Source organism: Oncorhynchus nerka, linkage group LG5 (assembly GCF_034236695.1).
Source record: "Oncorhynchus nerka isolate Pitt River linkage group LG5, Oner_Uvic_2.0, whole genome shotgun sequence".
In the NCBI taxonomy this organism is placed as follows: domain Eukaryota; kingdom Metazoa; phylum Chordata; class Actinopteri; order Salmoniformes; family Salmonidae; genus Oncorhynchus; species Oncorhynchus nerka.
In genome coordinates this window covers 56,971,875-56,998,403 of record NC_088400.1, presented here as the reverse complement: position 1 = coordinate 56,998,403, position 26,529 = coordinate 56,971,875, and the positions used below count along the sequence as shown (strand labels likewise).

The 26,529-nt window shown below is 45.4% G+C and overlaps 2 protein-coding genes across 4 annotated transcripts; both read left to right on the top strand.

Moving 5' to 3' along the window:
* Positions 1 to 252: 252 nt before the first annotated feature.
* Positions 253 to 22,413, top strand: shroom2b (shroom family member 2b). Of its 3 annotated transcripts, XM_029660321.2 has the most exons (11): positions 7,738 to 7,900; positions 11,824 to 11,934; positions 12,316 to 12,333; positions 12,426 to 12,557; positions 12,874 to 15,472; positions 15,697 to 15,782; positions 16,301 to 17,026; positions 17,786 to 18,376; positions 19,223 to 19,403; positions 20,145 to 20,417; positions 20,714 to 22,413. In XM_029660321.2, the coding sequence occupies exons 2-11, from the start codon at positions 11,828 to 11,830 to the stop codon at positions 20,984 to 20,986; spliced, it is 4,986 nt and encodes a 1,661-aa protein (XP_029516181.1). In that variant the 5' UTR covers positions 7,738 to 7,900; positions 11,824 to 11,827; the 3' UTR covers positions 20,987 to 22,413. The 3 variants fall into 3 exon arrangements, with proteins under 3 accessions (XP_029516180.1, XP_029516179.1, XP_029516181.1); XM_029660320.2 differs by lacking the exons at positions 7,738 to 7,900; positions 11,824 to 11,934; positions 12,316 to 12,333 and adding exons at positions 253 to 758; positions 2,203 to 2,351 and having other exon boundaries at positions 15,700 to 15,782; XM_029660319.2 differs by lacking the exons at positions 7,738 to 7,900; positions 11,824 to 11,934; positions 12,316 to 12,333 and adding exons at positions 253 to 758; positions 2,203 to 2,351.
* A 193-nt stretch (positions 22,414 to 22,606) lies between these two features.
* LOC115129696 (claudin-34-like) lies at positions 22,607 to 25,578 on the top strand. Its single transcript, XM_029660338.2, has 2 exons — positions 22,607 to 22,745; positions 23,462 to 25,578. Exon 2 carries the CDS (start codon positions 23,770 to 23,772, stop codon positions 24,547 to 24,549), a length of 780 nt encoding a protein of 259 aa, XP_029516198.1. The 5' UTR covers positions 22,607 to 22,745; positions 23,462 to 23,769; the 3' UTR covers positions 24,550 to 25,578.
* Positions 25,579 to 26,529: the final 951 nt, after the last annotated feature.

Below are 26,529 nucleotides of genomic sequence, written 5' to 3'. Positions count from 1 at the left end.
CCGTGCAGACCTTCAACACTGGGTTTTCACCGAACTCCGTCTTATTTTCTTGTTCTCCTCGAGTAGGCTTGCCTAAATTATTTGATTTAATATTTTTCTTTCTTTCTGAAACATTAACCATGTTTTTTTTCAGACGTGTCAAAACTTTGGGTTGTTGTTTGCTTAAAGAGAAGCCAGCTGGTTGAAAACGACGCGTGAGGCATCAAATTATGCCTGTTGAATAGGCAAAATTGGAGAGGAGGGTAGGTCTATGTTTTTTCGTCACCGTTGGTTACTATGAGTGACGTGGAAAATATGTCTGTGATGGAAAACATAAGGAAAGAAAGAGGACAGTTTATATCGATTCGCTGTCTTAACCAGGATAAACTACAACTGTACAAGCTGAGCGTTGTTGTTATTCATCAGCTAAACGCATTGTCGAGTATGGCAGGTGTTCACATATGACAGCAAATTATAGTGACTAAGTTAGTTGATCTTTCTCTTGTGAAATAAAACGGGGGCTGGTCGGGAACTTCTGATTGTCAGAAATCCCATCCCTCTTCAACACCATGGACGTCGTCGACTACAGAAGCGAGTTAAGGATGTCAGCCAGAGAAGTCAAAGCCTTCCTAGGCGCGGACATATTCACGGCTGTCGGGGACAGGAATAAGGATGATGTTGAATATAGATTTGTGGATGTCATGCTGTTTGGTGGGGCCCCTTGGGGGTTCACTCTGAGAGGGGGCCTGGAGCACCGAGAACCACTGCTCATAACCAAGGTATATCTATCTATCTTATCTATCTATCTATGATGATGATTAGGATGAAGACAAATACAGAGAACCGTATTGACTTAACTTCAGCCACACTAGTTAACAACGTGCAAATTAACAGCAATGTGCAAATGAACAACAATAACAAGTACCATAGATCAATCATGCAAATAAAAAATATATAAATATATTTATTTCTCCACTGTCACAGATGGGTTTTACCTTTCCTGTTTCCCCTGATATGAAAATAAGGCTGTGTGGAGATTAAACACTGGAACATCACTGTAGTTTCCTGTTTGGTTAACTGTGTGTGTTTCATCAAACACTGACATGTTTTCTCAGTCCATAAATAGTTGGGGCTGTCCCCACACCTTTTATGCCTGTGGTATGTTGCACATTTTCACCTTTAAACTTCTGCCCTGGTCAATGTCTTGAGCACATCTCCTCTAGCCACCACTAGTTTTGTTCTATGTGTGTTTGGGTGGGGGGGCTGCGGCTGTCTTCCATACTCATCACAGCAGTGCCAGGAACCAGTGGGGAATGCAGAAGTGAAGATAAGGTGTGTTTGGCAGACCAGGATTGGCTCAGTCAGTGCTGCTCTCCAACAGAATGAGGAAACAGTTTGTTTATCAGTTTCCATTCTCCTCCCCTCCTGTACTCCTGTATGTGTAAATAATAAGTGATGGAATGTGCAACAAGTCTGCTCCAACCGTTCTCAAGTTGCTTATGGTTAAATTTTTTATCAGAGCTATCAGGTTGCCACAGTATAATTCTTCCAGTGCAGGCTGGACACAATGGACTGAGCACAGATCCATGGTCACTGGCCACCATCTCTTACAGGGATTGGGTTTACTCCATATTGCTTGTGTTCTCCAGCTGTTCGTCACATTCAGAAGCTATAGAAAATAACAATCCATCTTGTTCATTTTAGATTTATAGAATTTACAAAATCATACATCTCACAGTACTTTGTAACTTGCTCCATTTGCTTGTCAGTAGTAGACTAGTCCCCCTCTGAACGTTGACGGGGCTGGATAGAGGGGATTTGGAAGGGTGGATATGATGGGACCATTTTTAATGAAGTTGACTCAATGCCAGCATGGTAGGGTTGAAGAGAAGGTCCTGTCAACAGTCTGTGGATGGAATGTGATATTCTTCTAAACCGATGAACTATGGAAAGTGAACTGTTATTAAAATATACTTCACTAATGAGAAATTAAGTCTAACATGTTATTTTATCCACGTCACTATCAGACAGCATCCCTGGACTGTGCCCCTTTTCCCCTGCCAACACTATCTATGTGCAATTGTTTTCTTATACTCTTCACTTCAGAAATGTTACCAGTCACAAAATCTCAAAATTTGCCCCAGCATGTTATAACTGTTTTATTAAGGATGAATAAACTACTTATAAACACCTTTAATTAAACATTCCCGTTGTGTGATTCAGGTGGAGGAGGGCAGCAAGGCGGCGACAGTCAGCCTGCAGGTGGGAGATGAGATCGTCAACATCAACACAGTTCCCATCAGTGGATCCAGGCAGGAGGCCGTCTGTCTCGTCAAGAGCTCCCACAAGACCCTGGCCCTGGTTGTCCGAAGGTAGGCTATGAGCTGCAACTAAATTGCCCTTACACCTAGGCACAATACATTTCTATTGAATTGAATATGACAGACATTGAATAAGAGTACAATACAAGATGTCTCAATGGGCACTATCATAGAGTGATTGCTGGGTTTGCTGCACCATCTCTCCCATTGTGCTGAGAAGTGCCCTGTGTTTAAAACAGTATATACATCCCACTTACGGATATGCATTAATATATTGTTTTATCTTAAACTGACACACCAATACCAAATTCAGCACACAAGAGTTGGGCATATCAGGAAGAGTGTTTTTTGTACAAATTACTTTCACTCTGGACTCATGTGTCTGCAAAGTGTCAAACAAGCTAACCTTAACCCACAAAGACACTATCTTGGAAACGAGGAGTCCTGTGTACTGAAGTCGGTGCATTCAGAAAGGGCATTTCAGAACCAGCTGGGGGTGTATCATTTCAACACACTTTGACCTGCTGGGATGATACATAAAGCAGTTGTAATTGGTGTTGCGGACAAGATGCAGTCACACATTGACCTTTGTTGGGGTTTGTTAACAATATTTTATGTACAGTACCAGTCAAACGTTTAGACACACCTACTCATTCCAGGATTTTCCTTTATTTTTGCTATTTTCTACATTGTAGAATAATAGTGAAGACACCAACACTATGACATAACACACATGTAGTAACCAAAAAAGTGTTAAACAAATCAAAATAGATTTTATATTTGAGATTCTTCAAAGTAGCCAAGCTTTGCCTTGATGACAGCTTGGCACACTCAACCAGGTTGATGAGGAATGCTTTTCCAACAGTCTTCAAGGAGTTCCTTGTTGGCTGCTTTTCCTTCACTCTGCGGTTCAACTCATCCCAAACCATCTCAATTGGGTTGAGGTTGGGTGATTGTGGAGGCCAGGTCATCTGATACAGCACTCCATCACTATCCTTCTTGGTCAAACAGCCTGGAGGTGTGGTTTTTTGGTCATTGTCCTGTTGAAAAACAAATTATTTTTAGTGAGTCCCACTAAGTCCAAATTAACTTTTGACTGGTACTGTATGTGTGAAGATAATGTGTATGGTCACAGGGACTATATATTGGTGCAACTCTAACCACTGACATGCATATACAGGACTGTCATTATACTAGACACATGTCATTTAAATAATATTGCTTGGTTATAAAGTACACTATACCTTAGTTTGAACTGGAAGAGTGGAATGCTAACTGATCATTACTTAACCACAAAGGGCAAGGCCACAGCTTGTTATGGTAACACTAGGACTAGGTGCTAACTTCTGTCTTTATTTTTTTAAACTCTTTTTTTTTTTTACACTCTTTCATCCATGATATCTACTATGCTTAGTAAAGCAGTGTGAATTTTTTTTTTTTTTTTACAGATATCTACCCAACAGGAAAGGATGCAGTACATGGCTTATATTATGTGAGCAAACTAACCCATTCACACAACAGTGAGAGAAAGCCAGTGTAGAGAACACTGAAGACTGCCCAATAGGGAAAGTGCTGTTTAAAAGTTTCTTTAACCAGTAATGACGTCATTCATTAGCAAATTCATTAGCAAGAGTGGGGCGCAGGGATGCCAATTTAGCAATTTTGTTGCTAGATTTAGCAACCTTTCAAACTACCCTGGCAACGTTTTTGTCAAACAGCACCTAGCAACAAATTTAGCTACTTTTAAAATGGTATTTTTAACTTTTAGCAACTTTTGAAAAGTGACTCAAACGCCAAAATGCACGCATTTCCCCCTCTAAATGACACAAAAACTATTTTCTCTGTCACACACTCAGTCACAACACACGTGCCTGGCTGCAAAAGTGCGTTGTGAGTGACGTCAGCAGCAGGCGCTTAGCCCGTGCACAGGCAGCAACAATTTCAGTAAATTGCAAATCATTGTTGGCTGACTGCAGCAGCAGTAGTACGGATTCTACGAGCAAAACCCAATGAATGTAGTTGGTCACGAATGTTTGATCTTGAACAGAACTTGCAACATCAATCAACATGTCTCAATCAAAATTGTACAGCCAGAAGTACAGAAAAGAGTGGGAGTCTGTACCTGAACAAATGTCAAATCATATTTTTTGACGAGATGGCCAGTATTGTGTATTCTACGTAATGACGCAATTTCACGTTATCACGCAATGACATCACAACGTCATTAACAACAAATCAACCTGCCACTACCCTGAAAATGTGTTGGCAACACTGGTGGGGTGGCCGTCAGAGCTATATTCTCTCACACACAGTCAATAAGCTGAGGCAGAATAGATCGTTTTTGGAATAGATATTGATTTAAGCGAATGAGTTAAGTTTTGGTGGCAATCTGCTTTGAAATAAGCATATTTTTCATTATGGTTTCTCAAACAAAGTACCAGAGAGTAGTGAATTGACGTTAGCTTCAGCTGTAAGCTAGAAAGGGAAGTTAGCCTACAAAGCTGGAAGCTACTGGTATCTTCCTGCATAGTAAAGTGTTGTAGCCTGTATGGAGATTGTTTTGTGAACAGTTTCAACATTTTTACATTCAGTGTCACATTATTCAAGTGTGTTAACTTCTATGCAGCATGAGTGGGGAGCTAACAGCCCAGGACTCCCAGTGCAGGTTGTGGAGCAGACACGGTGTGCTCGCGCTATAAAGGCGTCAAGCATGCGGAAACATTCGGTATTCGTGCTTATATTATGACGACATTTTGTGTCGTTTTGGATTTAGGCAAGTCATTTTTTTAGGCTGTTCAGGCACACCACATTTTTTCTGGAGGCAAGCCGAAGTTCAGAGCTGAAGTCTACGCCCATTCGTTGGCGTTTGGTCAACTGTAGGGATTCTTCAATAGTCTTTGTTGTTATTCAATGAGAGATGAGTCGTTTTCATGCACATTTTTTCACATAAAAATACTCAGTTAGATGTCAAATTGCGCGACTAAGCTCTTTTTGGGGGGAAAAACATCAAATTAAAGACAGATTTCTTGAGTTAGATTAATTGAATGTATTACTGGCTACGCCGTCTAAAAATGGACAAACAGTACTTAAGGGAGTATGCGAGCACACACACTCGTTCGTTTTGGCAGCGCGGATAGACAGACTTGATCCGTGACACATTTGACAGAAGTACAGAAAATAAAAAATTCTAGTACCAAACCGTTTTTCATGCTCTAATGTCGAAAAAGTACAGAACTTTTGGTATACAGTGCAACACTAATATCTAGTGCCTTGGAGTGTATATTTACACTAGAAAAGCCAGACTTAGTGTTGTGGTTTTTCTCATGCTCCTCTGGCTGGCTGCCTAGGTTTGTGTCCCAAATGGCAGCCTATTCTATAGTGCAATACTTTTCACGAGGGCCTATAAAGGCTTTGGTCAAAAGTAGGGCACTGTATATGGAATAGGGTGCCATTTGGAATCCAACTAGGTTGAATACAGCAGAAATATACTGCCCATGTCATGACTTAGGCAGGGGGGCTGCATGTCCTGTAGAGACTGACTGGGCCTCTCTGCTCATTGGCTGAGGGAGACAATGGACCCATTGTCCAGACTTCTCTCTGTGTGTCACAGCTGTTATTTCAGGTTAGATAATAACTCTTAAATGGCACAGAGGAGTATCTGGGGAGTAGGGGCAGAGAGCGAGATATGCCAAGTTTCGAAACATGGAGGACCTTTAGCCCACTTTACCTCTGCTCTCTGTCATCATCAGACATCACTCTGTCCAGAGACACCCATCGGCTCTGTTTCCCTTATGCTTCTTACACTTTTAAATCCCATTGACAGACCCTTAATCATTCTGACTTTCAGCGCTGACTGCCCCACTACAGGTCAAACACTTCCTCATTATGACTCATTCATTACTCAGGAATGTTACCCTTTCAATGCCAAATGACAAGGTTTTCTGAGATGACTTGGCAATTCAATTTAAGCACAATAATTATGTTACTTGCGCACATCTCAAGCGCTATAGCGCCATTTGAGACTCCTCTAGTTTATCAGTCGGCCACAGACGTGTGATACACTAGCTAGCCCAACACACCATTAGAGAAGGGACCACGGAACAAAAGGGGAACCATTTTCCATGTGAGTGCACCCTGTCAATCACACAAAGAGGGCCAGTTAGGGTCATTGTTTGGGGAGCCAGGACAAACCAGCGCTCTCCCAGGGGCTTTGTCTGAATTCCAGGGTCCTGGGTGGTTGGTCTAGCTGCCTGGCTGTGTCGTTGGCTGTCCCTGACGTAGATAGACCCAGAGACAGCTGGTGGTGGTGGTGGTAGGGGACCGTCACCACTCAAACGGCAGGGCCCCTGTGTGTGTGAAAGGAATTGTGTGTGTGAATAGACCATGGCCAAACTGCCAACCCGTTGTGTTTTGGCACCACCAGTAACTAGCTAATGACCGTATGCTGGTCTGAAAGGCATGAGGAGTATTCTTAGGTGAATTCTTTGTGAACCCCCCTGTGGATTTTAGACTTTAACTCTCTCTCACACACAGTGAATTGAATGGGGGGCCAATGATGGATCAACCCTGATTTGATTTAGGCATCCAGTATTGATTATCCTCAATCAGACGTTCACACCTCTGTGTTGTATTCTGCTGTTAATGTCATTTAATCTCTCCGGACTCTGGTCTTCCACACTCCCTGCTGCTAACCAGAACAAACAACTGCAGAAAACATGGGATAAGTAGAAGAGTCACAACAACATGCCATCTAGTGGATGAAGTTGCTTTTTTATATATATTTATATGATTTTTAATACGTTTTATATGTACAATAAGCCTAGTGAATTCATGTAACTCAAAGTGCTCTAGGAAAATCAGAATGGTTTTTATATGTAGTTGAATTTCTCTTTGGGGTTTTTGTGTTCTTATAAACATGTTTTTTTTTCTCTGTTCAAGTGTGTTATAGTATAGTAGGCCACTCTTGAGGCACGTACTTGCATAAAACAGATTTTTTTTAAAATGTTTTGAATGTGAATCCAATGAAATATGTTAGTAGTTTAGTGTAAACTCATGCCTCATGACATCGTACAAGGTCCCTGCTGACTGGCTCCAGCGTCTTAATGCCTGAATCCTATTACAACCTGTAAAGCCACAGGCATGAACTCACTCCGCTTAGAGAGAGGGCAAAGTAGTAAACACTGTTAAAAAAATGTTTTTGAAAAGGTGGGAATTGACTGATTGTACCAGGTAAAATCTTATGCAAATCCTCTTTGAACCAGTGTAAAATAAGATGCTTTATTTCTGGTGTAGACTCCATAGTTTGTGGAGTATCTGGATAGATGGTCTTTTACTGTATTAACTCTTTTAATGTGTTGTAGATTTAGCCTCCCCCCGCTTGGTGTGGAAAGTGGAACGTTCCATGTTGCCTAGGTGAGTTGACATTGCTAGTTGGGATAGGTTGTCTCACTAGAGCTCATTGTTTTCATCATCTCTGCTTTGGGAAGGCAGTGTAGTCAAATGAGGACAGTCAGGCTCTGGGGGTGGTTGCTGTTTTATCTCCCTTGATATGCCTGGATTGCGAGGGTAGGAATAGGACGTCACTGAAGACATCATTTCAGGTATGCTTTTCTCTGTTATTCACTTTAATGGTAAGAGTTATCTAGAAGTAAGACTCACAGGACAAGGAGGACACTGAAACTATCTGCTATAAAGCTCATCTTTTAGGAGTCTTAGTGTTTCAAAAATCGTCATTTTTGTACAATGACAATTGTCTATATTGCTTTATTATAGCTATGTCACACACTAGCTTTGTCCTCCATCCATGATCAGATTTGAAAACCGGGTTGCTGACAGCCAAAATAAAACAAGCACATCTTTCCAACTTTTCCTCCAACTTTTAATTGAATTGGGCTATGTGGTTAAATTGTCCTTTAGGAGGTATTGTATAGTCAACTTAAACATGTGAGGAGGGAGAAGAAGATCCTATAGTGTTTACTCTGTCAGGCAGGGAGTCGCCCATCCTCAGGCAAAGCCCTGGATTAACACTGAACCATTAACATGACAGTGAGGGCCTCCCTACTCTCCCCTCTACCTCCACTCCCACACAAAGACAAACTGTTCTACTCTAGAGTAAGCATTTGCTCTGAGACAGACGCTTTACATTTTTGGGGTGACTTTATCAGATCTGTGTTAGGACTTATTAGGCCATCATTTTATTGTTCTGATGTCTTTGTAGAATGAGGGTAAAGAGGACTGACCGTCGTTCCTCTGCCACATACTATACCCACTTATTTTACAGACTGGTATCTGAACCCTGTAGGAACAGAACGGCATGTAACGTGGGTGTGGAGCCTGATGCTGAGGTCTCCTCTCTGTAACCAGATGATAAGCCCAGCTGTGATTACGCTTGCACTTTCTATTGTGTTGCTTGTTTCATTCAGCCCCCATTTTATAAACCAGGCAGCGGGGCTCAGCGGGCCGAGCCATAGCAGGGCACACTGCCTGATTCTGTTTGGGTTGGTTCTTCTGTCCAGCGAGGTGGTGATTCAACAGTTCTACGTCCTTATTAGAGTCACTGGCTTTTCGCTGGTTATCTGAGCCAGTCGAAAAATAGCTCTTTCTCTTAGAAATGTTTACTGTTATTTTAAACTGGGATTGATTGTGTCTAGGGACTTGCAGTGTTTGGTTTACATACATCAACCGCCAACCCCCTCGCCATTCTGGAATGTAATGGTGGAATATCTGTCAATGACGCTTGTTCTTCGACTGCAGGACTAAATAATCTCCACGGGTGCCTTTTTCTTTTCCCTCTGTATCGAGTTGCTGTGTTTTCCACCATGACTGATATCATTCAGATAGTGAAGTCAAGTAGTTAGTTATCTTGGCCTTGTCTTTCTGCCGTCAAGGTCATTACGGTGTTCACTTACGAGAGAGCGTACTATTAGTTGTTTTTCTGTATTCTTCTCTCCATTGTCAGCTGACCTATGACTCCGTTAATTAAGTGGAGATCTCGGTCTCGTTGCTACGATACAGCATACTTCCCAACTCCAACTGTGTGGTGTGCATTGGTTGGTTGCCAATTGTCTGTTTTGTAATGCTGTCATCAAATCAGCTTGACAGATTCCTCTGGAATGGGAGCTGTTTAAAACAAATCTTTATGTCCAAGCTAACTGCAATTAATGTCCAAGCTAACTGCCACGTGCCAGGATTCACTGTGTGACTATCGAGTGTGTGTGTGTGTGTGCTGACTGACGATGCAAGCAAGCTTACTTTTTAAACTCCATGCGAGTTGTTAATGGGCTGTGAGCCAATGAGAGAGCCCCATAGACTGATCTAAAGCAAGGACCCTGGGCATGACAATAACCCTGACCCCTCCCCTCCCGAGGTAAATCCCCACAATCCCCTAGGAAATCTCCTATTATATACAACACTGGGAGCAAACACACTTGTTGGAGCCACACCAAGATGAAGTGTCAGTCAGTTTGTGTGTGTAAAGAGTATGGCAGAAGAGCTCTCTGTCTCTGTGTTTGAGATCTCTGTGATTGGACTGATGCAGCAAAAGTTATGGATGTGGAGGATTCCTTTGCACAGATAGCTCCTTTGCCAAAGAAACTGTAAAATCTGACCAGGGTCTGTAGAAGTGCCTTGTCAATCATTGAAGTGTCTCAAAGGAATGCACTGCGTAGAAAGGCTCTGAGGAGAGGAGCAGTCATTTTCAGCCTGCTTTATCAGTGCTCTCTGAAAAGAGAACTTGACAACAAAAGAGTGCATCTGAAATGCCACAGCGTGATTGATAATTCTTTGGTAAGTTTTCTTTGATTTCTTCTTAAGCTCATTGGACTTCCCTCTCTTTCATCCGTCTCCCTACCTAATGCTCTGTCAACTCCACGCAGAGCGACTTAAAATTTAGTTTCAATAAATCTCTTCTTTCAGTTTGAAATGCTAATTCCCTCCATGTGTATTTACGAAGCTTTCCTCTAGATTTATTCTGTTTTTATCTAAGCCTACAGTCTAGGCTACGCGTTTCACACTTGCTGCCCGCATAGCCTAGATATTCACACCCAATTGGGTCAGTTTCGCTACTGTTGGTTTTTGAATGTCATTTTCACTGAAACCGGAGGAGGATTTTCAAAAACTAGCCCCAACGTCTCCTCCTCCTCCCCTCTGAGTAGCTGTGGCAGTTCAGCTGTAACCCTGACAATAAGGACTCCTGACTAGAATACTATTTGCATTTCTATTGAGAGCTCTGTTAGGGTTCTGTTAGGGCAGCGTACCACTCTCAGGACCACTGACTGACTGGAGGGAAGGAGGTAGTGAGTGCGTGTCTACGTGGTCTGTCTTTGACGCTCTCTTTCTTTATGTTTCTTATTGAGGAGAGCTTCTCAGGTTGCCCTCTGCCTCCCTCCCATAAATTAGCTTGACTCCATGAACCAAGTGCGTGAGCTTTTGGAAGATTGCCAATGTTGATGTCCCACTTTAGAGTGCGCTCCTTTGGGGCTGACTGCAAAGCAAAATACATCTTCACATTCCTTTGGCCCCCATGATGGAATGTAGGAGTCTTGTATCGTAGATCATAGAGGTTAAGGATTTGAGTGGGTGGGTCTTGGCCTTACGCTTATACAGTATCTGTAGTCCACAATATGTTGCTCTTGTCTAGTCCATTCTGGTCGTTCCAACTGGGTATGGGTCACAGGGTGAATTAAAACTGAAAATGCCCTGTTGGACCATACATGGGTTGAAATACTATTTGATATCATTTCACATTCTTTATCTGTGCTTGACTGAACTTTCCTGATGCAATGGAACTAATATAATAGTTGTAAAAGTGCAAATGCCACCCATCTGGCACTCCAGGCAGGCTAAAGCAAAAACCAAATGTATTTGAAATATTTCAAATAGTATTTGAACCCAGGTTTGTGTTGAACAGACGCCAGCTTGCACATAGTGTGAAACCACTGATCTCATCTTTCTAATTGATTCAAAGGCTAAGCCCCCGCCTACACCATGCTGTTTACACTCAAGGGATCTCTCTCTGTCTGTCGCCGTACAGCCATATGGCAATGGGTTGACCACCAGACAGACCATGTTAAAGGTCATTTCTATTCTGTCTCAGTGTTGTTTTTCTAAATAACAGAAATTTCTCACAGATTTCTACTGCAATGGTGGTTTCCTCTTGCGTTTTGAGGACTGATTCATCAAACGTCTTAAGAGTTGACCAAATGAACTACTAATTATTAAGGTCTGTCACCCATGTTACATACCATTCAATGTACATGAATATATAAAGCATAAATCTCTTATTGGCCAGAAGGGGGTGCACAGTTCTCATTGGTCAGTCACTGACATTATACTGAGGATCTTCAGTACTTTGTAGCTCAGTTGGAAAACCAGTATGGAAGAAAAAAAAAGTGTACTCACTATTGTAAGTCGCTCTAGATAAGAGCCTCTGCTAAATGACTAAAATGTTAAATGATATTGACTAGGGATTTGTTTTAGGATTTTGACAATATTGTATGTTGTTCCTCCTCTGCTGCATGCCCAGGAAAATGAAAATGGTGGATATTGCCTCACAGACCACCATGCCATCAGAATCAGAAACTGACAAACATGTGGCCAGGAACTTTCTCACCAAGATATTACGAAGTTCTATGAGGTATTGTGGAATAGCAACCTCCTCCAGTACACTGGCAAACCCAAACCGATCCTTCAGTGGTCCCTTGTGACCTTCAATGTTTGAACCCAATCCCATTCTGTTGTTGATGTCACCCATTGCATCCCAGCTTCCTACATTACTTGGCGTAGAGTACTGTAGTTGTCTGTGGTGCTTGTCTATGTGTCAGGTTTGTTCGGTGAAAGCTTCACATTGTATCTCATCTGTGCAGGTCTATATTTCATTGTTTTGGTTCATATCTTCTACACAATGAATGTAAAACAACTTTTCAACATCAGATTTTTTTTTTTTGTAGTAGTAGTTGCTTCATTTTTTTCTACTGAATGACATATTTTTGTTACCTCTCTCCGACATGCATTTCAGGAAGAACCGCTTCAAGGGGTGAGACTGAAATGAGAAAGAATTGTTTGTCTGTTACCTTCTGTTTTTAATTGCATTTCAATAACATGCTTTCCTTATCCTTCTCTCTGTAGGAGGAATGAACCAGTCTCCCGGCCCCATTCATGGCACTCCTCCAAGTTTACAGAAGACCACCCCGAACCCACAGAGAGTCACGAGCCTCCACCTGCACCCCCACCTGTGTGGCAGGTCAAACATGAAGTCAGGTGAGCTGCTGGAAGAATCTATGACCTCCTTCTAGTGTCATTGTTACTCAGACACTGCCCGTTAGGGTCATCACAGTTCATAGAGAATTTGTCTGAGTTACATTGAGAGTTTATGGTTACTCCATCTCGTCAGAGTTAGGGGCAGCCATTATTCTCATGGGATTCTCATCTCCGGTCATTATATACAAATATTTAAAAGTAGGTCAGTTATCAAAGAACAAGAAAACACAGAATAAATGGCTAATAATACCTAATAGAAATCTAATTTAGCTACTGCTAACCAGATTATTAACACAATGTCTTGTTTTATTTCTAGTGCATCCACAAAAGACCTTTCCAGCTGCGGGGACCACGACTCGAATCTACGCCAGTTATCCAGCCAGTTCAGCTCCGTGGGGAATATGGAGAGAGTAGAGCGCCCCTCACACCCCTTCCAACCAGGATGCCTCTCCCCCAGCAGGTACCACCGCAGCGCTGAGCCTCTCTCTGGGGGTGGAGGATCTGGTGGGAAGAGAGAATCGGCCTTCAGTTGCCTCTCCTCCACCAGCCCTCCCCCGGAGCCTGCTCTGGCCCTCGCCAACACTGACACTGCTGCAACTGAGAGCAGCATGTTCCATAAGGGTGTCCAGACTCAGACCAGTGAGGATGGAAGGCCGGGTGAGCAGCGCCACAGCCGGTACCTCCAGCGGCCCCAGGGGGACAGAGGCTCGGAGAGCCCCAGGACAGTCCCAGAGGAGCAGCCTGGCTCCCGCTACTCCAGTTCAGGCTCTGGCAGATCGCACATAGGCCCTGTGTGGAATGTCCCAGAGAGGAGGAGGGTAGCAGCGCCCCCCTCTCCTCCTGCTCCTCCCCTGCGCAGTGACAGCTTTGCTGTCACCAAGGTGTACCCTGCCTACACAGAGGGGCCTGGAGCTCCACCACACGGGCAGATGAAGGCCCAGGAACGAGGGGTGGACAGGCTGGCTGAGGCCCCAGAGAACAGCAGCTACAGAGGCCGGGGCAACCATATCCCTCACGATGAGAACGGTGTAGACCCTAGGTGCAGTTACAACCCTCCACCTTGCAAGAAAGACTTCCTCCACCCAAACATAGCAGCAGGAGCACCTGACTACAACCACAACCAGCTCAGCAACCCAAACAAACTGTCCTCTGTGTCTAGCCAGGACGTGAGACAGAGTCAGTCTCCCTTCACTTGCCTGCCCAACCACCAGCGGCAGTACAGCGACGAAAGCACTTTCTACCTGCAGACCAGATCTGCCCCACATCCACCGAAGCCGCAGAGCGTCGGTAGCTACTACCACAGCCTCCAGGAGCTCCCTACCAACTGCAGTAACAGCAGGAACCACGTGAGGTCCTCCACCACGTCCCTGTCCACCTCGACTATCGACCAGAACTATGACTGCGGAGGACACATCCGGTACTACTGCATCACAACCAAGCAGCCAGCCCAGCCAGAGACTCGTGTTAGACAGAGCAAATCAGAGGTCTGGAGATCTGACATGGAGCTAGCTAAGGGCTCCAATGACAGGGGCTCCACAAGTTCCTCCCACAAGACCAACAAGGTCAAGTATCCTCCTAATCCTCAGCCTGCTTACACCAACAGCAAGGAGCGGAACGGAAATTTCCAACCGGCCAATGTTCTGCTTTACGGCCACACAGCCTCTAATTCCTCATCCTCATCTGGTAAACCTACCACTGAGGAGAATGAGAGGAGTGAGGGCCAGAGGCCTACAGAGGCCCAGCTTAGAAGTTCTTACTCTCCCAGTCCGCCCAAGGACCACAAGGTGGCACCACTGAGAGAAGACCCATGGGTCTCTCAGGAGAACCATAAGATCTCTTCTCAAAAGACACCCATGCTCCACAGTCTGGCTCAGGAGAGTAGAAGCCCCATGCTTCATTCTCTAGCCCAGGAGAGTGTTCTCCACCAGGCTCTTAATCACCCTGCTACGGCACCACCACCACCATCCAACGGCGGGGGAGAAGCCAACCACGCCCTACAGGAGGCTTTAAAGGACAACACGGCAACGGGCAAATTGGCGAGACGCAGCGACCGATACGCCACCACCCTCCGCAACGAGATCCAGCTAAAGAGGGCCCAGCTGCAGAAAAGCCGGAGTGCTGCCACCCTGACCTGCCCCAGCGAGACGGAGGAGCGAGAGGAAGAGGAGACAGACCCGGGGGGGTGGAAGTCCACCTCCTCTGATGGCTCCTTTTCCACGTCCTACAAGGACCACCTCAAAGAGGCGCAGGCGAGGGTCCTCCAGGCCACATCCTTTAGGAGGAGAGACCTAGAACCTCCCGGGTCAGGGTCGGAGGCTCCGTTAACCAAACCCAACTCGCACATAGTCTCCCGCATTGGCGGCCGCAAGCGTTTCCCTCTGAACAAGAGGGTCCACTCGTTCTCCGAGCCAGACAAGATCAACAAGCTTGGAGTGGAGGGTGAGGGAGAACATCCTGTTGGAACAGCACGGTCATTTATAGACCGGCGGAAGTTCTTTGAAATGGCTGCTAAACCTTCCTTCTGCAAACCCATCTCAACCATCCACAAGTCAGGCCAGCAGAGCTCCAGCACCACCTCTGGCACTTTGGAGCGCGGAGAGGGCAAGGCCAGAGGGAGAGCCCACTCTGGCGAAACTGAGGAGGCCTGGAGGCCGGGCCTTGCCAGTGAGACCTCCAGTGACCACCACCCAGACCCCCTCAGCCCCGCAGGCAGACAGGCCCTACTGGAGCAGCAGAGGCTGGGGACCTTTGCTGAGTACCAGGTCACCTGGAACATGCAGAGGAAGGCTTCAGACACAAAGCCCCAGGGGAGGTACCACTCTGCTGACAACATCCTGGACCAGGGTACAGAGGAGACTCCTGTCTGTGTCCACGAGAGGTCCAGATCGTCTCCCTCACAAGACTTCCACACACAGGTGAGCGTTTCCATCAAATGGTTTCTTAGTGTAGCGGTAGGGAAGTGATCTGCGTGATTTCCTTTGACATTAGCACAGACATGCATGAGTTTGTTTCATAGATATCAAAGTCCATGTTGTATTGTCTAAACATTAAACCAGCTGGCCAGAGTGCTGTTTTAAAAGAAGGTTATATTGGGCCAGCTATATTAAGGCAATTCAGTGTGTTCTGCATTTTCTTTCAGAAGATCCCTATGCCATGGAGAGAGACTGTTGAAAACCCGTATCTGGATCACAGACGGGACCAGCAAGGAGGCAGTTACACCGCCAGGTGAGCATTCCACATTATTCTCTTCTCGACTAAGGTTTCTGTGCTCAGATCGGTTATAACCTATCCACCTGTTGTTGGAACACATTTCAGGGTGATAGTTACCTGTTGGCGGTGCAGTAACGCACACCTGCATGTACATGAGTGTGTACTACAGTTTAATAACAATAGCAGTTTGAGTTAGGGCAGGTGGGGAGCATGCCAGTTCTGCCCAGGTGTAGTTATTAGGGTTTGGGAGGTCAAGCTACAGCTAAAAGTGTTAGCCTGAAACAGGATTGGTTATCACAGTCAACTCAGGTCTCCGGTTATAAACACACTCGCTGCAATCCTGGGTGTTATTACAGAGATTTGTTTTTAATTTAAAAAAAAAAATGTAAATATTTTTTTTCACAGTATATGCTGAATTTGTGAAAATAAAAATGAATAAATCAATTCAGAAAGGACTCTGCTCCTCATTTCAGTTGAATATGTATTTAGTGTGAGTATGTTGATGTCTTATAGTTTCCTCTTCTGTTTGGCAGAGGGCAGAGCGAGAGCAGAGAGCAGCCAACCCAGCTCCACCACTTCCCACAGCCTCCACAACCGTCTATTCCAAGACTGACCGACACAGAGCCACACAGCAGCAGAGACGTGGCCACCCCCACCCCCCTCCCTCTCCCCTCCGAACACAGATACAAACGTGACTTTGCGAACCCCGCCCACAACCTCCCGGCTCTCCCCCCGTACCCCTCCAATCACACCCACAGCTCTGTGTCTGAGCAACCACTACCACCTCCAATGCCCGCTCCCAAGCCCCAGAATACAGGCCTCATCATCATGCCACATTGGCCTCTCCTAGGCCTGGAAACCTCCTCAACCACATCCTCCTCCTACGGACTGTCCCCCCAGGAATTCCTGCCTGGCCCTTGCACCCATCAGGCTGAACCATCATCCAGCAGCAGCTGCTCCTCCCATGGCACAGAGCTGGATCCTGCCTCAAACCAAGCCTGCTCCTTGGGCTCCACCCAGCTCCCCTCTCCCTCCCCTGGGAGAACCGCTGGACAGGGCACGGAGGAGGGAGCAGCTGATTCAACACTAGAGCCGCCACCCTCCCCCTCTTCCCACTCTCCTTTTTTCTCCTACCAGCCTGCCAGTCTGACGGTTCCCTCCTCAGGTGGGACTAGTTCTCCCTCTCCTCAGTTTGCTCCACAGAGGCTGACGGACCAGCCCCCTGTCTCTGTGTCTGTGCAGGATGAAGCCCAGAGCAGGTAAGCGCTAAGCAGCTTAACTGGCGTTCTTATGCCCGTCTCCTCAGCTCCCCCTCAAACTACTGTACAGCCTTACGTAACTAACTGGGGATTGTTGTCCTGTGTTGTGTTGCTTTACTTACAGTAAGCCTTGTCCGAGCCAGAACGGCCCCTAGTTGCAGGAACCTCTCTCCTGATTCTGTAGCGTGAGGCAGCTCCATTTGAAGTCTCGTTTCTTTATCGTAGTAGCAGCACATTGATAGAGGAGGCCATGGAAGATTGTTTGGAATTACATGGTGTGATGTGCCACAGACCAGAATGCAATGGTTTAGTTTTCCTATGATCCATTTCCCAATGATTTGGTTTCAGCTGCTCAGCATTGGGGCTCATACAGTATTTTTGCCACAGTAGCCAGGACATTAACATTAAGCCTGGAGACAGAAGGCTGTAATTTTATTTGGTCATATGATTGACTGACTGCGTGACCTTTCAGTCGACGGCGCCGTTCCATCCCTCTAATTATCATTGACTCAACCTGTCCACTGTCAGTCAGTAACATGGACTGTAAGCTTGTATATGGTAGATGTGGTAAATGTGACTCACTCCTGGCATAAAATCCTATTTCAGTGTCAGTAAACTGAGCTGGAAAGTAGACTAAAGGTTAAAGAATGTGTTCATAACATTATTTGTGTCGTTTTTAAGTGACAACATTCCACACATTTTTCTCACAACACATTGGTTAACTGTAAGTTATGACTAGCTACTGTTTTCTCTATACAGGCCAGAGAACAGGACCAACACTGTGATGGAGATGAGCAGTGTAGGGAAGAAGGTCCCTGTTAAGATCGTCCATGCTGAGAGCACCACAGAGAGGGAGAGCCGCCAGTACCTGCTACACAGCGAGAAAAATAGGGCCCCTGGAGTTTCAGAGGGGCCCGACCTTCCCCCGCCCCTACCGACCTGCCTGCCCTCCCCTGAGCCGCAGCCCTACTCCCTGTTCCGTGCCTACACCCCCTACACACGCCATGGGGCCCAGAGTCCCCCCAGGGACCCAACCCTCACTGTAGCCCCAGAAGAGACCCTGTCCCCTGGTCAGTCTCAGACCAACGGCCCATCAGGTACCTCCACCATGGGTCCCCAGCAGCCTCAGAAGAGTAACTCGGAGGAGGATGTGAAGAGAGAGGAGCTGGCCAGAGACATCATGGACAAGGATAAGTCCCTGGTGGACATCTTGGACCAGAGTAAGATGAAGACCACCATGGATCTGATGGAGGGGATCTTCCCCCAGGGGGAGCAGATCTTGGATGGGGGGCACCAGAGGAGGAAAGTCTCCCCCAAACAGGGATTGCCGCCCAGGGGAATGGGTGACCGGTGAGCTGACTGGGAATGGGATCTGCCAGTCCAGCATTATAACATTTATGAACAAATGAACTGGGCATTTACTGGTAGTCATAACATAATAGAGATAATCACACATCGTTTTTTGTGTTTTTTACGTTTTTATCAGACTGACTTCCTCTCCCACTTAAGAGGTATTTGTTCAGATGAGTTAAAAAACACATTATGGGGTGTTAATGTTTCTTCCCATTGAGAGGATGAGTAGAGGGAAATGTATTCATGACAAAAACACATTAGTCCAATTATAAACACTGATCAACACAGACTGTGGCTGTCTTAACATGGATGCCCCCTGTTGGCAATATATTGAATCACAGACTACAACTGAATACAATGGAGGGGCATTAACCTTCCATTTTACCTGCCATTTGAACCGACCTCTCTGCGATCTTAGAAGTGTAGGAGTTGCTCTGGCCCATCGATACTGAGCGATCACGTCCTGCATTTCACGTGACATCCTATTGCCTGCTTTCTTCTCAATAGTATTGCACTACATAGGGAATATACAGTACTAATAACCAGAATTAAAAACCAGGTAGTTTGGGTCCTGGATGCTGACGGGCTAAAACAGCATTCCAGACGTGTGTATATCAGATAATAATGACGCAAAACGACTTATATTTATGTTGGTAACCAGTTTATAATAGCAATAAGGCATCTCTGGAGTATATGGCCAATATACCACGGCTAAGGGCTGTATCCAGGCACTCCGCTTCGTGCTTTGCTTAAGAACAGCCCTTGGTATATTGGCCATATACCACACATCCTTGGGCCTTATTGGTTAAAGAACCCTCTGCTTTCTGTCTCTATCCCTTCCAGGAGAGAGGAGGAGGACATGTCTTCTGCCACCGGGTCCCTGGTGACCAGCTCCTCTTACTACAGCACATCTGCCCCCAAGGCTGAGCTGCTCAACAAGATGAAGGACATGCAGGAGGACGAGCTGGAGGAGCTGGAGCAAGACTCGGAGGACGAACTGGACATCAACCTGGCCAGCAAGAAGGTACAGAGACACAGCGTAGTATACTTGACCCTTTAAAACCACTTTCTCCAACCCTGTTCCTGGAGAACTAGCCTCCTGTAGGTTTTTGCTCCAACCCTGTTCCTGGAGAACTAGCCTCCTGTAGGTTTTCTGCTCCAACCCTGTTCCTGGAGAACTAGCCTCCTGTAGGTTTTTGCTCCAACCCTGTTCCTGGAGAGCTACCCTCCTGTAGGTTAATGCTCCAACCCTGTTCCTGGAGAGCTACCCTCCTGTAGATTTTTGCTCCAACCCTGTTCCTGGAGAACTAGCCTCCTGTAGGTTTTTGCTCCAACCCTGTTCCTGGAGAGCTACCCTCCTGTAGGTTTTTGCGGCAACCCCCGTTGTAACTAACCTGATTCAGCTCATCAACAAGCTAATTATGGAATCGGGTCTGCTAGATTAGGGTTGGAGTAGGAACCTACAGGATGGTGTCTCCAGGAACAAGGTTGAAGAGCCCTACTCTAAAACAACACATTTCACTACACCCATCTGGTGTATGTGATAATGAAACATTATTATTATTTATTATTACTATTATTATTACGATTCCACTGATCTTCAACACTTTGATTAGCTGAATGTGGTTCACTGCTGAGCCAAGACAAAAACCTGCCATTCTGCAGCTCTCCGGGATTAAGGAATAGTTCCTCAAGTACGATTCAGTTTGTGAAATGGCTCTCTCCAATGTCACCCCCTTGTCTGTCCCTGTCTTTCTCCCCACAGCAAGAGCTGATTGACAGCCTGGGTAAGAAGCTGCAGGTGCTACGCGAGGCCAGGGAGAGCCTTCAAGAGGATGTCCACGACAACAACTCTCTGGGGGACGAGGTGGAGGCCGTGGTGCAGAGGGTCTGCAAGCCCAACGAGCTGGACAAGTTCAGGATGTTCGTGGGAGATCTGGACAAGGTGGTCAGTTTGCTGCTGTCCCTGTCTGGCCGACTGGCCAGGGTGGAGAACGCTCTCAACAGTCTGGAGGAAGACACTACACCAGAAGAGAAGGTAGTGGCTAGGGTGGAAGTTAAGGCAGGACATGGCTCACTCCCCACGCTGCTTGTGAGGCAGGATTAGATGGTTAACACTCGTCCTCATTAGCTCACAGCTATAGTGGTATTACACACCAGACTAAAGGGATGTTTGCATTTACCAACTTACAATATTCATGTTCAACATTAATTGATGTGTGTACTGTAAATTAATCAGGAAGGTTTTCGACTGCTTCCATCATAACTGCTTCCCTGCATTTGTTAGTATCCCTCTTACTGATCTGCACCCTCTGTTTGGCCTCTCTCTCTCAGCGTACCCTGTCAGAGAAGAGGAAGTTGTTGATCAGACAACACGAAGACGCCAAAGAGCTCAAGGAGAACCTTGACCGGCGGGAGCGCCTGGTTTACAGCATCATGGCTGCTCACCTCAGCCACGAGAGCCTGGCAGACTACCAGCACTTTGTCAAGATGAAGTCAGCCCTCATCATCGAGCAGCGCAAGCTGGAAGACAAGATCAAACTGGGAGAGGAGCAGCTGAAATGTCTGCTGGATAGTTTATTGTTGGAGCAAAGGCTGCTGTTCTGACGATGCTTAGTGCAATCCGAGATGCTTGGGACGTCCCTAACCTCAACCCTTACCCTGACCTTAACCCTCACCTAATCTTTACCTTTCAACTTCAATAGGGTGACTTCAGAGTTGGGACGTTCCAAGGATCTCGTTTAGACTTTTCCTTCTGACAATGGCCACACAAGAGGTGATGTGGTGTACTGACACAGACTGGCCACTAGAGAGCCTCAGAGAGGCGCTGTTGGATTTGGATATGATGGATTTTCCGTGTGCTTTCTGTTGTAGTTGACTGACTTCTTGAAGCCTGTTACATTTCAGGTCCACAGTACAGACAGGAGCTGTTTTTCTGTGCTGAAGAAACACCCTGTTTCTGGATTTAAAGTAGCTCCTTAGAAGAAATTCATTAAGATGGATGAAACTTGCTTTGCTAAATGTGTTTGGTTCAGGGATGTTGGTGAGGCCTCATGGTGAGGGCTATGCTCTCAAATGATTCTCAAGACGAGGCGGAGCGCCTCCGTTTAATATAATGCGTGATGGAACATGTTTTTTTTAGTAATTTATTGTAGCCTTTTAAATATTTTCAGGTGACTTGACATTTCAGGTAAACTCACCCATAAACCTACGTTGTAGTTAATTACTATACAAATGATACATATTCTCATTGTGAAGTATAGGTTTTATATTTAGATCATTAACAGGGTTTTTCCTCAATGGGACAGTGCTGGTTTGGCTCAGAAGTCTAAAGTTATTTTCATATTTGCCCAACAGTACATATACTACACACACCACTAATAGCTACAACACAGTTGTGTATGTTTTCAACCAATGTTGTTTTTAGCCCCCACTACTCATACATTAGTATGGTATTTCTTGACAATGTTTATTTTATACTCATGTCCTGGGTCTTTTTAAAATTTATTCCAAAAGTATAAAAAGGTAATTAAACATTTGAAATCCGTTGTGAGCAGCAGGTACAGAGGCGAGCCGGGAACCGGAGGATTGCCCATTCGAGTCCCGGGTCCGACAAGAAAAAAATCTGTCAGGAAGTGAGCTGGCAACCGGAGGGTTCCTGGTATCAAATCCTAGATGCCATTGTGCCCTTGAGCAAGGCACCCCCCCCCCCCCCACAACAACAGGTGCCCAGTGTGTCAGACCCCTGTGCCTCTCCAAAACATGTATGTGTATTTTGAATGGCAGTTTCTTTCTTTTGGAAGAGTTGGGTTAAAAGCGGAAGGTGCGATTTGACCAACAAAGGGATCTTAAAATCAAAGATTGAATTAGCACTTTATCGTCTCAGAATTCCCCTGTTTAGGGACCCATCTCAACCTGACGTTGTGCCTGGGCGTCTGCCACTGTGAACACTAAAGGATTTGTATGTCCATGCTTTGTATAACCATACATACATGCATTGTACTCTCACAATAAACATAAACATTATGACTCTTGACGGTCTTGGTATTTGTGACCTTATTACCCAACTGGCCAGTGGCCGTAACGACAATGACTAAGCTAAGAAATGGCAGGTTTTTTTTTAAAGTGTGGCCTGATTGTAGGATCGGTTAATTAGCCCCGCCTTCCCTTTCCTCTTTCTGGTGAATAGCAATAGAGGAGTCAATCATTCACAGAGATGTTATGACTGTGACTTTATATGTTGTACAAGATGAGGAAGCGTCGGTCTTGTTTACATCGGTACGAACACAGGACGATTGATGGCCGGTCCGGCACACTGACTGCTGATCTGTAGCTCTCACCACTACTAACCTGTCAGAACTAAGAGGTAATGTGTTGTTTTGTCTGATATCAGTTTGTATTTTGATTTTTTTATCACCACATCCTGTGTATTTGATTATCAATCTAGCGTGCTCTGTCGTGTCTTACGTCATACAGTTGATTTATAAAGGCCATTTTCTGACAAGGCAAACTAAATTGCTAGATTTCCATAGTGATAATTAGGTGCTTGATGTCGCCATTGGGGATTGTGTTGTTTTAATGACATTTGTCAAGGCTCCCTAGAAGTATGCTATATGCTTTAACCCACTGTCTTATATCCAATCAACGTGTTCTCATGCTATTCTTGGTTACTGCATGTGTCTTTGAACTCATTTGTTCAGTTTAACAACAACCTCAGCTATGACATATGACAAGTTCACTTTTTTAATTCTCCCACGATCGGCATACTCTTACACATGTTGATTGTGTTGCGTTGTGGCATGCGATAAACCATACCACGGCCTTTTGAGGTAGTTAAAATGGGGACATAAAGCCTGTTGAAAACATCTAGTTCATGTGTCCCGATCCACTGCATTTAACCCCCATTGTAATTTCCCTGTTTGTAGACTTTGTCATGGCACCAGTTGCCATAGCCGTTCAGTCATTCATCTCTCTGTTTTGTCTTTCCTCCTCAAATATGTATTGTGTCGAGGCTCCTCACATTCACAGGTGTGGTGTTAGCTGCCTGCTCTCACCACATTGCATGTTTATTTTTCCTCTCAGTGGGCAGCAGTTGCTTTGTCTTCCAACCTAGAGACAGCAGGACCGGATCTGGGGGAAAACGACCACGTATCCAAGCCTCTTCCTTAATATGAGGTGCGAGACTGGAGCCTGAGGGTGAAAAACAGGATCAGTAAGAAGATCGATCGCTGTTCATTCAGCATGGCAGCTCTCTGAGATGAGCTGTCTGAGATGACGGGGCTTCAGTTCATCGGATCGGAAGATGTTGTTTGTTTGTAGGCAGACTAAGCGAACTGTCGGTGGATTATCTTGGCTGTCCGTTTAAGGTGAGGCTCTCTGTGTGTTATGATATGGCATACCTGGTTCACACGGCTCACCCTCAGTTCGTCAGCCTGTGGTTGAGCACCGTGGGTTGGGTCCTTACCGCGGTGACCCTTGGACTCATCCAGTGGAGGGTCTGGCAGGTGGCCGACTTGACCTTCATCACCTCAGGAGTGGCCTGGGTCGGAATCTGGAGGGTGTGTTTCTATAGCCATACCCTCGTGACCTCGGGGTTCAGGGTCATGTATTGTCAGAATATGGCGCTGTCGGACGCCTTCACGCCCCCGGAGGTCGCCACGGCCCAGGTGCTCACTCTAATAGGGTTGGTCGTGGGGTTCTGTGGGAACGCTGCCGCCGTCTACGCCCTCAGGAACGTCTATTTTGGCCTGGAGAAGCAGACGCCTATCCGCTGTGCGTTCGCAGTGGCTGGTACTCTGTGCTTGTTGTCCGCTGTGTGTTTTCTCATACCTCTCCTGTGGAACCTGAACTCGGTGGTGACCAATCAAACGATTGCGTTCCCGTCAAACTTCCACATGCCCCCTGCACCTGTGACCCAGAACGCGGGGGCAGGGATCGGGGTCGGGATCGTAGGGTCGTTCATGATGATCGTCAGTGGAGTTATCTTCATCTTCTACAGGTTCCCTGTCAAGGTAGGACCCAGAGTGGAGCCGCCTTGTCCAGAGGCGAGACACTTTGATGGGTCAAGTGTTGGGACATTATCCCTACCGTGTCCCACAGACCCAGGAGACAGTTTGAATAACTCTCAGGCCAAGGACAATCCTGCCTTCCGTTCTGATGAACACTTGTGATTTTAGTTTGTTTCTGAAATCAGACATGATTTGACCATATTCAATGTTGTATTTGATGTGACACAAAGGAATAGCCGTTTGATTTAACTATATGGTTCGTATGAGAACCACCGACCTCCGAACAAGTGACATCAATAAGGTATCATAGCTTTCACCTTTGATTCACCTAGTCTGTCATGGAAAGAGCAGGAGTTCTTAGTGTTTTGTATACTCAGTGTACACCTATTTTGATTCTTGAAGAATATAGATATAGAAATGCGTCATGAGTTCGACTGTTATACCCATCAGAACCCCAAATATAAGCTAGTTTAACTCCGCTTGTTTAACTAATTGTAAACAAACACTGTATAGCGTCAATGTGTTTAAAACTACCCTGGATGGTCAGTCCTCGTATCCATACTTCTGTCTATGGATTTGAGAATGGTTAAGTTTCTCCAGCCCGTCCCTCAGCTGTTTACCAAAACGGTGGTGGGGTATCCACTTTGCTATTGTTTGAACTGCAGATTGCCCCTTTAAAATATGTCAGACTATATGATCCTACATTGATTCGTAACATTCTTATACCGAATGATTGTGCTGTAGTTGATATCAGAAAAGCACCTTCATTTAATAGTCAAGAGTATTTCACAGTGTGTTTGTGTTGTATTGAGTTAATACTGCTACTGTAGAGAAGCAGTAAAGACAAAAGACACACACTTTCTCTTTTGAGGACATGCTTGCAACACACCTCTCTAGTCATTGCCTTGCAATAACTCCAAAGGGAGTTTAAAAAACTGATTACATTAAATGTTTTACATTTCATACTTGTATTGCTGATGCCATTTGAATGTACTTCTTTGTAAATTATGCAGAATTTGTACCGTTTCTGTTTTATTTGATCATATTCCAAATGTGTTCTTCAACTTTTAAGGGCTCTTGACATCCAGGAACAATATTGTACACATGCACAATTCAATCAGAAATAGTTGTGATAAATCATGTGATTTAAAAGAGACCATGTTTGAATCAATACAATCTTATCACACACTGTATTTGTTTTGATGTGGATTGTTCCTCGGTCTGGTTTTAGACAGCCCGGCAAGGACCTCAGTTATCCTCTATCCCTGACTGCCTTGCAGTCTGCACTCTGTAGAGCTCCCCCACTGACTGGTGAACGCTGGGTAGTTACTGGCTTTGTCCCAAATGGCACCCTATTCCCTATATAGTGCACTACTTTTGACCAGAGACCAAATGTAGTGCACTATAAAAGGAAAAGGGTGCAATTAGGAACACACACACTGTCTGCCCCTATTAGACCACATTGTTTCCTGGTAACGAGGCTTCCGTTAAGGGCCGTAAGGTGTTACCGTGTTCAAGTCAAATATTGGCTCTGGCAGAAAGGTGTTTTGACAGTCTCGGTCCCACAAAATCATATCATCCATTTGATTGTGCTTCAGAAGAGGAAGGGATTCGATTTTATTTCTCCAAATGTGTTCATTCATTGCTCTTTTTTGAGGATTTTAATGTTTTTTATTATTTTTTTAACTTGCTTTGATAAATGTAAGTAATGTCCTTGTTAACTATGGTCCCAAAATGAAGACACCAGTGGCCAAGAAGAAGTGATGTGTATTGTGGAGGCTCTCATTCTCATTTGGGCCCGGTTCATGTGAACAGTGCAGGGGAGGAGGCTGAGACTGGCTGTGGCAGGGCATATGAGTCCTTGACCAGACCTCTCAAAGCCGGAGTAAGGACAATCACAGTGGGGATTGTTACTCTGGCTGAAAGTCCGAACAGTCAGATCCTGTGGACAGCACACTGTGTTGGGATGGAACAAAATAGATTTTTCCATCAGGGGTCCAACACTTTTTTTTTTGGTTTGCAGAGGATTGGTTGTGGTCTGGCTAATGGATGCAGAGGACTTTATAGTGGGCAGGACACACTCTCATCATGGGCAGAATGAGCATATTAAAGGACCTGGCTGTGGGTTTAGTCTCTAGTCCA

Excerpts from the sequence above, each read along its gene's own strand:
- shroom2b (XM_029660319.2), top strand. The coding sequence starts at position 549 with ATGGACGTCGTCGACTACAGAAGCGAGTTAAGGATGTCAGCCAGAGAA. Across the intron at positions 17,027-17,785 it reads CAGGATGAAGCCCAGAGCAG|GCCAGAGAACAGGACCAACA; the intron begins GTAAGCGCTAAG and ends TTCTCTATACAG. Across the intron at positions 18,377-19,222 it reads CCCAGGGGAATGGGTGACCG|GAGAGAGGAGGAGGACATGT; the intron begins GTGAGCTGACTG and ends TATCCCTTCCAG.
- LOC115129696 (XM_029660338.2), top strand. The coding sequence starts at position 23,770 with ATGGCATACCTGGTTCACACGGCTCACCCTCAGTTCGTCAGCCTGTGG.